Raw genomic sequence first — 13,737 nt, 5'->3', positions numbered from 1 at the left:
AATATTTTACATATTCTATCTATAAGAGAAGATAACACAAAAACTTGCAACGATTGAATATTTGGGAGCATTTGAAATCAAAGGCTTAAAAGGATGAGATTGTCGATGTCATCAAAGATATATACTATTTTTACGACTCTCTTGCTTTTCTTTTTTTTCTTCATTTTGATTTAAAAGTTACACTCGTTTAAAACTTGCATGTTTTTATGTGCATTTTTGTCATATTTTTCTTGACAAGGATTCAACATGAATATTATGAGGCAATTCAAGCTGTCGCTGCAATTATGGTAAGAGAAAAATGATTTAGCCTATTAGACTCAAAGTGTAACTAATAACCCAATTGACCCAAACATTATAGAAAGTGGCGTGAATCACATTGTATCATAAACCCTTGGAAGATTTACCAAGGGTTTGAAGGTGGATATAAAAACATATATAGAGCACAAACAACTTCACTTAAAAGATGTCTTATAACAAGTAAAAAAAAAAAAACATAATTGATGAAGACTCTTGGGCCTCATTCAACTTTCCAAGCATAAAGAAATAAACAAAACTCATATAATCCACTTGAATCAAACCCTTCTGACGAACCACCACTCCCTGACTGAGATGACAACGGTGTCGAAGTAACAGAGGATGGCAATGATCTTGCAGGAAAACTAGCTGGAGAAGTCGAATTGATTATAAACAATGCATGCCTTAAACCAGGACTAAAAAGCCAATCATGAACATCCCAATAAACTTCAAGTTTTACTTTCTTGAAATCAATAGATTCATTGCCTCTAAACTTCCATTGAAGATGATTCACATGAATCATCAAATGCCCATCTATTCTTATCTCCATCTCCGAATCAACCCCATCATGATCAGTACTTATGTTCTTTGCTTCTATCGATATCTCATGAAATCGTCCCTTTTCATGAAACTTGATTCTTGTTAAGAACTTTTTCTTCCCAAAAACATGTTCTTTTCTTGACACTAGAATAGGATCAAACAAAGAAGGCCTACAACCGGTTTTTCTATATGCATCTTTTTTCAAATCACCAAGTAAAAGAATCACTTCATCTTCACAAACAACAGCAACATAATACTCTGAACTTGGTTCTGTTTCTCCATGAAACTTGGCACTTTTTAAATCCCAAAACACGTCGATCGCCTTACCATCTAATAAAAAGCTTTTAGACCCTTGTTTTCTCCAAAAATACCACGGTTTTAGCTCAACTTTGCAAGATGTTTCGGCTTGTGGGCCATCTATAGCCACGGATAAGCCGTGAAGTAACATGTTCTTGCACCAAGTGATGGTGATCAACCAACACTCATCAGCAACTTTAGTCTTGTAAACGGACATGAAAACGCTTTGCCCGGCCCTTGTGACTGCTGTCGAGTCATCGGGTTTGTCCCCAACTGGTTTCCCAATTGAGTCTTGCATAATGAGAATCAGAAAACTAGTAAAAGTGTGTTGTGAAGTAGATAAGACTTAATTGGCAATGAGAAAGAAGGGGTTTTGAGGGATATAAACATATAAACAAAGAGTTATGGGAAAATGGTAATGCCAGAGGGGTTTCTTGGCAGCACTAATGGAATTCAAGAAATTAAAAAAATGTTTACAAACTGGCAGGTAGATGGGCAGATCATTGAAACTGAGCCAACAAAACCAAATTTTTTTGTATAAAATCCCAAGAATCATATTAAAAAACATTAAATACATATCATGTGTGTGATGTGGTACATGATCCCAAATCAATTTTATTGTCACAATTTAAAACTTGCTAGTCAAATGTAACTCTATCCTTTTATTATATTTTGTCCAATTTATGTGTTCTAACTAGTAATCATTACCCAATCTATACTCCTCTATAAAAATTAAGCATATTTTTTTTTCCAAAATACCTTTACTTTATCCTTGAAATTTCAAAATTACCTTTTCACAAAAACAAAAAAAAAACCCACATCCTAGAAATACATATTTGCAAACAAAAAAACACATAGCCTAAAAAACACATAACCCAGTCGTCACCACCTTTTAACGGGTTCTGCTGCAACCCGCGGGCACCAGACTAGTTTACTAAAAACAAATTGGTATTCGGCTAAATAAGTTTACGCTTTTCTATATAGCATGATCAAAATTTTATCATAAAATGAAGATATATATATCAATAGACTTGAATATGGACTGCAAATTTATAATTTAAAAGTACGAGTAAATCATAAACGGAAAAGGTTTTTCATGTTCAAATAATTTAAGAAGTACGAGTCTTTAACTCAGATGTATTTACCCTAAATGAGGTATATCCCATCTAAACTTTTTCCTTCGCCACCTCCAATTTGTATAGGTAGGACGGCTCAAACCTGAAGCCTCTTGTAATTAAGCCACCTTAGTGGTAACATAACCAAAAACTAGAGTATTGCAAATTGATCACATGAACTTATTTTTCTGATTTAGACATCTGAATTTAGATATTGTAGATATGAATACATAAGAAACAACCTCGATTTATACTTTTATCAATATATATTTTGTAGGTTCTAGGATCATAATAAACACTTCGCAACAAATAATGTTACAACTTACAACCATCAAAAAGAAAAGGGTTAAGTATCTGAAAGTGTAAGTAACTTTATTTTTTTTCCTATCATGTTAATGTAACTTTCTTTTGGTTCATTGTATGCAACTAACCCGTTAAATTTGAACGATTAATGTAAAATTTTAAGGTTGAACAATCAAAAACTTCTACGTGGCAGCTCATATGGTGTGTCACATATACACTTTTACATTAATCGTTCAATTTGGCGGGGTTGATTACATACAATGAACCAAATAAAAGTTACATTCACATAATAATAAAAAATATAAAAGTTATTTACATCCCTAGATACTAAACCCAAAAGAAAAATAAGAGGAACTATTATATTCTTGTGAGTACATTATAGAGTACTAATTTTCAAGGTTCAATGAAAGAGACCATTGAAAGAATGACAAAGCACATGACTTTGAATAAAAGGCCAACTCAAGACCGATTATCCATCAGTCAAAGATTTATAAACAATAATTTGATTTTTCTTATAATCATCATTTGGGCATATTTTCGAACTAAATTGCGCATGATTAAAATATCATAAGCTCATTTGTAAAGAAAACTTCTCTTGATAAATGATAAAGAGTATCTCGAAAAATGCTACAACTAATTTATTAACGAGACTGTTCAAAATGATTTTCTTGTTAAAGATTGAAATAAAACTTGATAAAGAGATGTGATGTTTTATGTTATATTATAACCTATTTTATGTGCATTCATTTTCATGAAAACTTAATTTTGGTTCATATTTTAAGATAATATAATATGGAGTCATGTGATGTTGAAAAAGGGGGGATGTTGGTCTAGGTCCAGAGTTATATCCGGTGCTTGGGTTCAACAATTTCACTGCCCAATCATTGGATCTATCAAAACGTATATATCTTCTTAATATGTAAAAACCAATCTAAATTTCTGCAACTTTGATAGGATTTAAATTTTTGCAATTTTGATAGGATTTTCTTCTACACTTATTTGATGAAATTCCTTTTTACAATGAAAAGAAATATCAATAGATCTTTTGGTTTGAATTAGAATTAGAATTCATCATAAATAAAGAATTTATTAATGAGAATGTGAATGAGTTTTGAGAGTCATTCCCTGTAAAGTTTATACTAGACGAGAGACCGTGTGATGAGGCAACCATGGAAGTAGCGATAGTGGTGTGGTGGTGGTCGCAACGGGGTTAGGTATGTCATGTTTTGAATTTTTAAAGTTTTTCATCAACAATTATATAATACAATAAATATATTTAAAGTCAAAGTTAAAAAAAATAAAAACTTTTAAATATGAGAAAAAAACATTTCAAATAAGACGACGGGAGTAATAAACATTCTTAATTAACTCAACTATTGGCACATGAATTCTTCACAATTTTATCATACATCTCAGTCTTAAATTTCTTCATATGATGAAATTCGAAGGATTCCAATTCCTTTTTCTTACGAACCAAACAGGTGATGATATGGAATCTGAATTTTATTTTGTCAGCCAAACATGTTATGGAATGGAATTCAGATTCTAATTTCATCAAATTCCAGTAAATTCTGTGAACCAAACACCCCTTTAGTTCTTAATACACTTTATAAATAGAAGTTAAGAGGTTACGGTTGTGCATGCCCTTCCAAAAGTTCAAAATAACAATACGTAATCTGGCATATAATTTGATGGCTGCCATATAAATAGCTAACTCATGGCCGGCTAAAAGGGTGGATGAAGTGGTCGACCTGCCGAGATCCGATTTTTCAGGGGGTCCAATTTTTTATTTTTTAATGTTATACATAATAAAAGTTATATATTCGTATATGTAATTAACAAAGCCATTAAAAATTCTAACACTCATTTACAAATTAAAAATATAATTTAACCCACATTAAAAAAAAAAACATTTACACATCTTTTGTGGATAAAAGAAAAAAAAATATTTAGAGCGTCATTTTGGATCTGCTAGTCAAATCGTTGTGATATGTTAGTGATGTCACTTCACTGTTTATCACTTTTTTTTGCAAGGCAAATTGTCACTTTTCTCTTTATTAAAATCCATATATGTATATAAAATCATTAGATAATATAAATGATATTATCATTAATTAATAATAGCATAGCAGTTGTTGCTTTTAGTTTTTCAAAGATTTTTTTATTGTTGTTTTGAATCTATCGAAATTTTATTTATGTTTTAGGTTTTAGATTTTGTATTAGAAATTTTAGAATTTAGATTTGATCTCATGATACTAATTGCTTTATAATTTAATCTTTGATTGTTAGTTTACTTACTATAATTTGTTAGCACCTAGTCTACGAGATTTTTTTTTTTCTCGGCTTAGGTCCATAATTTATCAGAGACGGCCCTGAGGTAACTATTAACATCTTGACGAGTCCAAAAAATTGGTACGGTGATTTTAGCTCTTATTGTCTTCTATTTCTGCCTTTGTATTCAGACTTATGATTATGATATGAGTCGTATATAATTTTTTATATAAAATAAAGAGTAAATAGCCACAACAACACGGGCCAGTCTTTTCTTACCATCTAAAAAAGCCATACGGCCCACCTAACTTAAGCCCGACTTACTAATTCAATAAAGCCGATCAAACAAGTTAATGGCTGTGGCTGAAACCGAAATGAGCAGAAGCCGAAAACAAATGTATCACAGCAGCCCGAAGTCCCTAACTAACTAAGCTTCAACCTTACTTTTTTGTAAAACCAATTTTTAGGCTTTGTTTGGGGACTGAAATTATCCTATCATCCTAAAGCTAATTAACAAGTGTTTACAGAGTTATAAGGCATGTTGGATAATGGATATATTGTGTCCTTTCTAATTTGGTGGTCTAGCATGTCAACTCTTTGTAGCAGTGCTAATTTTTTTGTTATTTTTCCATCTCTTTCTCCACCTATTATTATGCTTTAAATATTTTTTACGCTTTCTTGTTCTTTTCACTTCCGTAAAGAGAATGATCGAACCCGCATCACTTGTGTGAGAGGAAGAATGTTTTTCACTACACCATGTTTTAATGGTTCTTCACTTCTATGTTCCTTAATTTTATATTTTTGGTACTTATCTTAATAGTTATGCTTTGAACACTTTCACACTTTGTCATCTTCTTATTATACATTTTTATATATTATACTTAGAAAGTTTTAGCTTTACCACATTGAACTAAGAATTGTTTAGTATCATCATTATTGTAAATGGTGTGACAGTTTTATTCATTCATGTTTATATTTTTATGACTAACAATCATGTTACTCCATTGAAAATAGAAAGTAATATTCGTACCACATAATTTGATATGTTTCGTAATATTGTGCATTGCATACTTGTACAGTATGCTATGAAACATGTACAATATGGTAAATACATCAAAATATGTGACACGATTATCATTTCCGATTGAAAATAAGGTTCATTGCTCTATTAGTTTCTAAGCAAAATGTGTTTTGGTTGGTGAAGCAAAAATGACAACGTCAAATTTTATTTTGGTCAAAAGTTTTCGTATTGGTTTGTATATCATGTGTGTGATAGTGATAGAGAATTTTTTAATGAAGCAATTAGATGCTACTCTTATTACTTTGCTTTGCTTGTTATTCGAGGCTAGGTCCCATTAATTATCATTTATCAAAACCAAATCTCAAATAAACATCAAACAAATGGAAAAGCAATACTTGTTTGCTCAGCACTTATCATGTTGTGTCCGACATGTGCATCATATATGGATGTTCCATTACATTTATAGGAAATTGTATATTCAAAAGCAAGTTAAGTTTTTATTAAAAGACATCTATATCTATAAATCTATAAACCTTTATAAAACATATTGGCTTTTATTTTTAGAAATTAACATTTTTTCCAGTATTTTCATAGTATCCTTTAAGCATATTCTTTTCTTTTTAAAATACCTTTATTTAAACATAAAACCCTTATATAGCCTCATTTTTCCATTCTCTCTAATCATAATACACTTTCATCGACCTTCTATCCCCTCTGTTGTTGTCCTCCTCTCCACCGCCTCCCTCGATCTTCACCGTCGACGCAACCTGCAGGCATTATATTCATTCTTATAGATATTGAGTATTAGTAGATCACAGAAACATAATATATACGTCGAATATTTAAATGCTTTTTTGACGTAAGCTCATAATATATATTATACGTAGAATGGATATAAATACATGATGCATCCGTGTATATATTTATAAATCACATTAATAGTATACAGTGAAACCTTTATAAATTAATACTTCGATAAATTAATAACTCGATAAAATTAATAATTTGTTAAGTTCCAAATTAATAGAAATATTGTAAATTAACACTCGATAAATTAATAGCTAGTTAAATTAGATAAAATATGTCGTCTTAACATTATTAATTTATAGAGATTTTATTTTTACTATATTGTTTAAACCATTGACATATTTTTTATAATCTTATTTAATTATTAATAATGTGTGTAACTAAATTCCCCGAATTGACTTTTCATAATGCATCCAAATTCAAACTTTATATTATTGAAATTAGAAGATTAGATTAGATTTGATCTTAAAATAACATTAAGCTCATTCTCCTCCCTCCCTCGTACTTCTGGATCTTTCACACAATTACTCTTTCTTCATTTCCATCTTCTTTTCCAATTCCATTTCTTCTTTTTTATTTTTATTTAATTAATTAAACTAACACATACTTATATATATCACAATTGGAAACCCTGAGTTCAAAATTAGGTCACAGGCGATCACAAATCACGTGAAATTGTAATAAAAAAATATTATTACGTGAATTTAAATAAAGTTATAATTTTTTATAAAAAACTAGGGTTTTGGTGAAATCAGGGTTGAAAATGGGACTAGAATCATCTGAACATGAAGCAGATGACGCCGATACTGATTTCGTTGAGATTGATCCTTCTGGTCGATATGGCCGGGTCAGTATTTTATTTCATTTTTAATATATATTTATTGATTATTTTATTAATATTTAGTTTAAATGTATAGATTCAGATTTTGTATGTAGATGTCTCTGTTTTAGTTGAAATATTGTTTAATTTTGCAGTATAAAGAAGTGCTGGGTAAAGGTGCCTTTAAAAAAGTGTATCCTTTTTTGTTTATTTTTATACATCTAGTAATTGTTTTTTTATTCTCTAATAGTTAAGTACTTAAAATCAAAACTTTAAGTGTTATTAAGTCCATCCATAATTTTTTTGGGATGTAGTCTAATTGATTCCGGAAATGCGATATCTAGAAAGTAGATGTGGTTACCGGAGGCAAAAAGAATCGTCATTTTATCAGAAAAGAAATTTTGATTGGTAGAGGTGGATTAGTTGGTCATTAGGCTTAGGCTAGCTTGATTTACCTCTCATGTTAGTTATTGTTATTATCTGATGACGATGTGTAGTTTAACTGGTTTAGGAGACGTGGCATTTGGATAATATAAATCGGGTTCAATTGCTTTCCGAGTGAAAAATGGGTTAATGGGTAGATGGATGTGATTTTTCCTGTTTAGGTTATCAGTGGGAGTGCAAGTTTTTTTTTTCAATAAAAAAGGAACCTGATTTATTAGAAAATTCCTTGATAAAGATAGATCAGTTGGTTGGCTGCTAGGTGAGGTTGGTTATGATTGGTCCGAGGCAGTCGGGAATGGGTAAATTCGTTTTTCTAATAAATTAACAATAAAGTATCTGCCTTTAGTTGGTGACTTGGTTCCTAAGAGGAACCTTGTTTGTCCAAATAAAAAAAAAATAAAAAATCACTGGTTCACCTAAATTAATTGCCTTTGCAACTATCACGGTAATCCAGTAAGTGAACTTGATTGAGGTTTGATATCATTAAATCAAAGAACGGGTATTGTTCGATCCTTGATTGATGTTGGAATATAGATACAAAGCTTTTGATGAATTGGAAGGCATTGAAGTAGCATGGAATCAAATAAAGGTTTCTGATTTCTTAAGGAGCCCCGAAGAGCTGGAGCGGCTATACTCGGAAGTTCATTTGCTAAAAACGCTTAAGCACAAGAACATTATTAAGTTTTACAGTTCCTGGGTTGATACGAAGAAGGAGCACATCAACTTTATTACTGAGATTTTCACATCTGGAACGCTCAGACAGTATGTTTGATCTGTTTCTCTTTTTTCTCATACGCCAAGTGTAGGTAGGTGTTCTAATATTGATCAGTATATGGCAGGAAACATAAGTGTGTTTGATATTTATATAGGTATCGCAAGAAACATAAGCATGTAGATCTGAGAGCGTTGAAAAAGTGGTCTAAGCAAATATTGGAGGGACTTTTGTACCTTCATAGTCATGATCCTCCGGTTATACACCGTGATTTGAAATGCGACAACATTTTTGTCAACGGGAATCAAGGAGAGGTGAAGATTGGGGACCTTGGACTGGCGGCCATTCTTCGTCAGGCTCGTTCTGCTCACAGTGTCATTGGTTAGTGCATTTAATTTGTTTTCTGGTGACATTTGATTTTGATATTTTGCGCTCTCCTTATGTAATATGTCATGATTACATTAACAGCTTTTGATATAGGGTGGTGCTATATAATATATAGGTACTCCGGAGTTCATGGCACCAGAGCTTTATGAGGAGGAATACAATGAGCTTGTAGATATATATGCCTTCGGAATGTGCTTGCTAGAATTGGTGACATTTGAGTATCCGTATAGTGAGTGTGTCAATGCAGCTCAGATATATAAGAAAGTGACATCAGTAAGTAATTCATGTCTGCTTATTCATTTCCATTCTGTTTGTCCACTTGCCTGCAGTAAGTTACATACGTATATTGTTATTATAAAAAACAAAACACACACACACACACACAATTGTCCCGAAAGAGACTCCCAACTCTCAGCCCAAGGGTTTTAGAGATTTAATTAGTGCCATTTGACCATAGGCCAGCAGGTTACATGTGTATGTACGTAAATGAATCTTTGTATTCACAGGGATTTTAGGTAGACATAATGTGACTGAGACAGCTCGTAGCAGTGGCCATCTAACTCATAATATCAGTATTTTATCATCACTTTATTGGTCACAAGATGGCTGATATCTTAGTGAGTTGCAAGATGGATAACCTTTTGTTTTCCGGTGTTCTCTATGGTTGCCTGGTTGGAACTTGGAACTATAGCCATTTTCTGCTTTTTGTTGATACAGGTTATATGATTTGGTTGGGCACTTCCCTTTATTCTCAGATGTAGAGTTAAATTATTATGTAAGCAGCTAAAGTTGATTGATGTTCTAGGATGGTAGCAAAATAGTGTATTGATCAAGTAATATCTGTGTCTTCAAATCAAACTACTTGTGAAAGTCTACATTTACTTGTGACTGGTATGCATTTGACTACTAAAAAAGAGAGGAAAGTAATTATTAACTGTATGCTGACCTTGCAAATTATAGAAGAGTGTATGGTGCGACGCATGTAATCTATCTTACATTGACACTACTATCATGAGAAAGGGGTAAGAATGTAAGGTTAAATATTTTTAGTCAAGTAAAATGAACTTGAATTTTGAATTTTGGAGTAAAATGAACTTAAATCTTGAATTTTGTCTTTAGTTTGAGGGTATTTTAGTATTTTAGAATAGGAAAGGCTGCAGAGATATAAGTCACAAATGGTTGAACAACTATATTATTAAAAGAGTAATTTTATAGAGGTTGAACCACCACCAAGGTGACCTAGTGGTTTAGGCGTCATGTTTCCTTAGAAGATGTCTCAGGTTCGAGACCTCCGTAGGTAAACATCTTCAGGGTGGCCAGGAGAATGGTCAGAAATCGTCACTGGGATACCCGGTTAGGCTGTGTACATCTAAGTCAAATAGACTCGCCATCCCCGGGTAACCTAAACAAGGAAAACCTCTGTTTACCCATTTAATATGTCTCATGAGGTTTCAGCTGACCATGTTTTCTATTCTCCATGGCAAGACATGGTGTGGTAATGTAGTCAATATCTTTCAACAAATTGGACAATATTACTTCCTTTCCTTCTTCAAAGTTTATGAGTTCCTTACTTCCTTAGCATGGTAATTAATGAACGTTGAGATTACCGAATATTGATGCAACAAGTTCTTCTAGCCCCATTGGCTTTGATTCTCACATGATTAAGGTGATTATCTTAAATATTATCAGCGGCCGATTATATCATGTTGTCTAGTCAAGGAGTTCATGTTTATATGATACCAACCTACAGTACGGTCGTTTGCTTTCATTATGTTGGTTTTATGTACATAGTTTTTCTTATTAGTAGCAAATGGATGGGATGGGTAAAGGGTCAACTTTTAGTAGTAAAAATGGTCCGGTCTGACTCACTGGAACTTTTGGTGTTATTTAAATTTTTTTAGATGGTTAATGCTATAAAACTTGGTTACAAAACTTAATTATTACAATGAAAATATGATTAAAAATTTTGGAAGGTATATATGCATTTGAATATATGTCAGATAACTTTTAACTTGTACGGTCTGTTTTCTTTTATGTTGAGTCTTTAGCTTAACCTATTTGACCTATTAGAGATCAAAACCTGATTGACCCATTTGCGCATTATTGGGTTGATGTTGCCATCTCTATTGTTGACCTTTCCTCAATCTTATTAGGGTGTCAAACCAGCTTCATTAGCAAAAGTAAAGGATCCTGAAGTGAAATCATTTGTAGAGAAGTGTATTGCTAAGGTAGTGGATAGGTTATCCGCCAAGGAATTGCTAATGGACCCGTTTCTGCATGATGAGATCACTGATGGTTTACGTAGACCAGGTCCATCCAATTTTAAACCAGGTAACATCTGCAAGGCACTTACAGAAAAGCTTATCTCTATATCTTCACACTTTCTGATTATTTATTTATAGATGATGATGCCGATAATCCTGGCAATGGCAAAGCTCCAGCTATGCTTGATTCTGCTAGAGATTTCACTGTTAAAGGGCAAATGAGAGACATGAACACGGTTTTCCTAAAACTACGGATAGAAGATACTGCAGGTCATGTCTTGATCTTTGTTTATTACAAATATAGGTGGAAAAATGAACAGTCTGGGTAATGGGGGTAACATTTTTTTGTATCATAAAAAAATATTATTTTGATATTTATATTTTTGTTTTTGTCAACATACGACCCACATACACCCTTTTTCAGCACGTTTACTTTTAAGATTTTATTGTTTTACCAGAAAATATAATCTGTTGCTTTTTGATTATTTTTGATAGAGGTGGCAAAATGGAGGTCGAGTATTGGGGTCAGGTGAAAAACAGGTTGGGGTTGACGTGAAACACTTTTTGTTAAAATATGTTCAGTTTCATTATGCAAACAGTAGTTGTTAAATATGATTTCGATATTTATTGTTTTTATAATTAACTTTTCAAATAGAACAATCCATGCATTACAATCAGATTTTAAGTGACCTTCAACCCAATTCATTGATTTTTTGTTAACTCATTTGGCCTGTTAGAGAAACAATAACCCTAATTAATCCATTTAGAAGTAGGCGGGTCTAAATTGCCATCTTTAGTTTTAGAGTTGGATATCTTGACACATTTTATTATTCTATATTTCTATCTATCTTAAATTCTGGAGCTTATGCAATGTGGATCAGGCCAGGTTCGGAATATTCACTTCCCGTTTGACACCGATAATGACACTTCAATTGCTGTTGCTAGTGAAATGGTTGAGGAGCTAGACTTAACAGATCAAGATGTCTCCACAATCGCTGAAATGATCGATGCAGAAATTCGGTCATGTATTCCTGATTGGGCACCTCGGGATTATTTTGATGATCAAGAAGAGAATGAAGCTCCAAACTCTGTTGATTCCGCCTCTGACCTTCAAAATGAATCTCCACCCCCCGTAACTGTTAAATCTTGCGCCTCACCTGGACTATTAGCTCTCGAAAGATTACCCTCGGGCAGGAAGTATTGGAGTGATTCACCAAAAGGATCCTTTTCTCCACTTAGACCACCCCCCTCAAATGCCTTGGAAGGTAACACACACTCGGGACCTGCATGCAGTGATGACCACCATTCAAATAAAGATGAATCGATAAATAAAGCAGATGATGACGATGATGATAGCACAAACGAGAATGAAGATGCAGACGAAACTAAAGATGAAGACGAAGATGAAGATAAAAATGAAGATGGAGATGGAAATAAAAATGAAAATAAAGATGAAGATCGAGATGGTGATAATCTTGAAAATGGAGATCAAGATGGAGATAAAATTGATAATGAAGATCAAGATCGACATAAAATTGAAGATGACATTGAAAATGAAGACGAGGATAAAGTTGAAAATGAAGATGAATATGAAGATACAATTGAACATGGTGATGACAATGAAAATGATAAAGTTGAAAGTATTGTAGAGAAATTAGAGACTTTGTTGCTTGAGCAGCAAACAGAGATGGATGAACTTAAAAAGAAACATGGATTGATCGTATCAGATATTTTGAAGAAACTTCGGCCGGAAACTCGTCAAGAAGTTGCTAACATCTGTAAAGTCAATCTCTCCGAGTGATCCTCCAAGACATAAGTTTTTAAGTTTTTATCAAACAGGAGTCTGATAATATATTAGGGTTGATTTGAGGTCATTTCCAAAAATATAAAAGAAGGTATGCAAATTGCCAGAAAAGTGATGAGCCCGAATCAGCTGCCAAAACTCGTATACACAAGGTGAGCTCATAAGCATCGTCAACTTGTAGTTCATTAAGATTTCACAAAGGCTTTGAAATGTTGTTTTTTATTTGTTGAAGTAAATATAGTTGTACATACGCTTTTTCTATTAACCAAAGGTCTGATATTTTTCTTTTTTGTTTCCAAAGTGGAGTTTAATTGTGAATTTCTGACAATACGAATTTCAAGTAGAATAGATATTTACCTTCGAGTATAATAGATATATGTTATTTTTGTAACCTTCGAGTCTTGACGTTTGTTCAATTTCAATTATAGAGCTAATGTATGTTTTAGTTATTCAGTTATAGTCAATGTAGTTATGTACAAGAAACCAATTAGATTGACCTGGTTACTTGATGTTCTTTTATATTAATTCTCATTGGCTTTTTGTAACAATGAATTCTGCTAATGCAAAAACTATGGTCAATGCACAGAATAGCAAAATGTGTTGTTGGGCATGTTGTGATTTTATGCAATGAACTTTTTAGGCGATTTTTGAAAACAAT

General features: G+C 32.5%; 2 protein-coding genes across 2 annotated transcripts; one reads left to right on the top strand and one right to left on the bottom strand.

The window, feature by feature from the left end:
* Positions 1–517: 517 nt before the first annotated feature.
* LOC122610681 lies at positions 518–1,429 on the bottom strand. The gene has a single exon (XM_043783650.1). The coding sequence runs from the start codon at positions 1,427–1,429 to the stop codon at positions 518–520; it is 912 nt and encodes a 303-aa protein (XP_043639585.1).
* Positions 1,430–7,247: 5,818 nt separating this feature from the next.
* Positions 7,248–13,470, top strand: LOC122611144 (probable serine/threonine-protein kinase WNK3). Its single transcript, XM_043784119.1, has 8 exons — positions 7,248–7,495; positions 7,624–7,661; positions 8,447–8,674; positions 8,782–9,005; positions 9,127–9,284; positions 11,165–11,342; positions 11,414–11,545; positions 12,157–13,470. Exons 1-8 carry the CDS (start codon positions 7,412–7,414, stop codon positions 13,074–13,076), a joined length of 1,962 nt encoding a protein of 653 aa, XP_043640054.1. The 5' UTR covers positions 7,248–7,411; the 3' UTR covers positions 13,077–13,470.
* The last annotated feature ends 267 nt before the right edge of the window (positions 13,471–13,737 follow it).

The sequence above is a fragment of the Erigeron canadensis genome, chromosome 8 (genome assembly GCF_010389155.1).
Source record: "Erigeron canadensis isolate Cc75 chromosome 8, C_canadensis_v1, whole genome shotgun sequence".
In the NCBI taxonomy this organism is placed as follows: domain Eukaryota; kingdom Viridiplantae; phylum Streptophyta; class Magnoliopsida; order Asterales; family Asteraceae; genus Erigeron; species Erigeron canadensis.
The sequence above is the reverse complement of the archived record's forward strand: the minus strand, read 5'-3'. Positions and strand labels throughout refer to the sequence as shown.

Coding starts and splice junctions, on each gene's coding strand:
- LOC122610681 (XM_043783650.1), bottom strand. CDS start 1,429: ATGCAAGACTCAATTGGGAAACCAGTTGGGGACAAACCCGATGACTCG.
- LOC122611144 (XM_043784119.1), top strand. CDS start 7,412: ATGGGACTAGAATCATCTGAACATGAAGCAGATGACGCCGATACTGAT. Junction 7,662..8,446: donor AAAGGTGCCTTTAAAAAAGT/GTATCCTTTTTT, acceptor GTTGGAATATAG/ATACAAAGCTTTTGATGAAT. Junction 8,675..8,781: donor ACATCTGGAACGCTCAGACA/GTATGTTTGATC, acceptor ATATTTATATAG/GTATCGCAAGAAACATAAGC.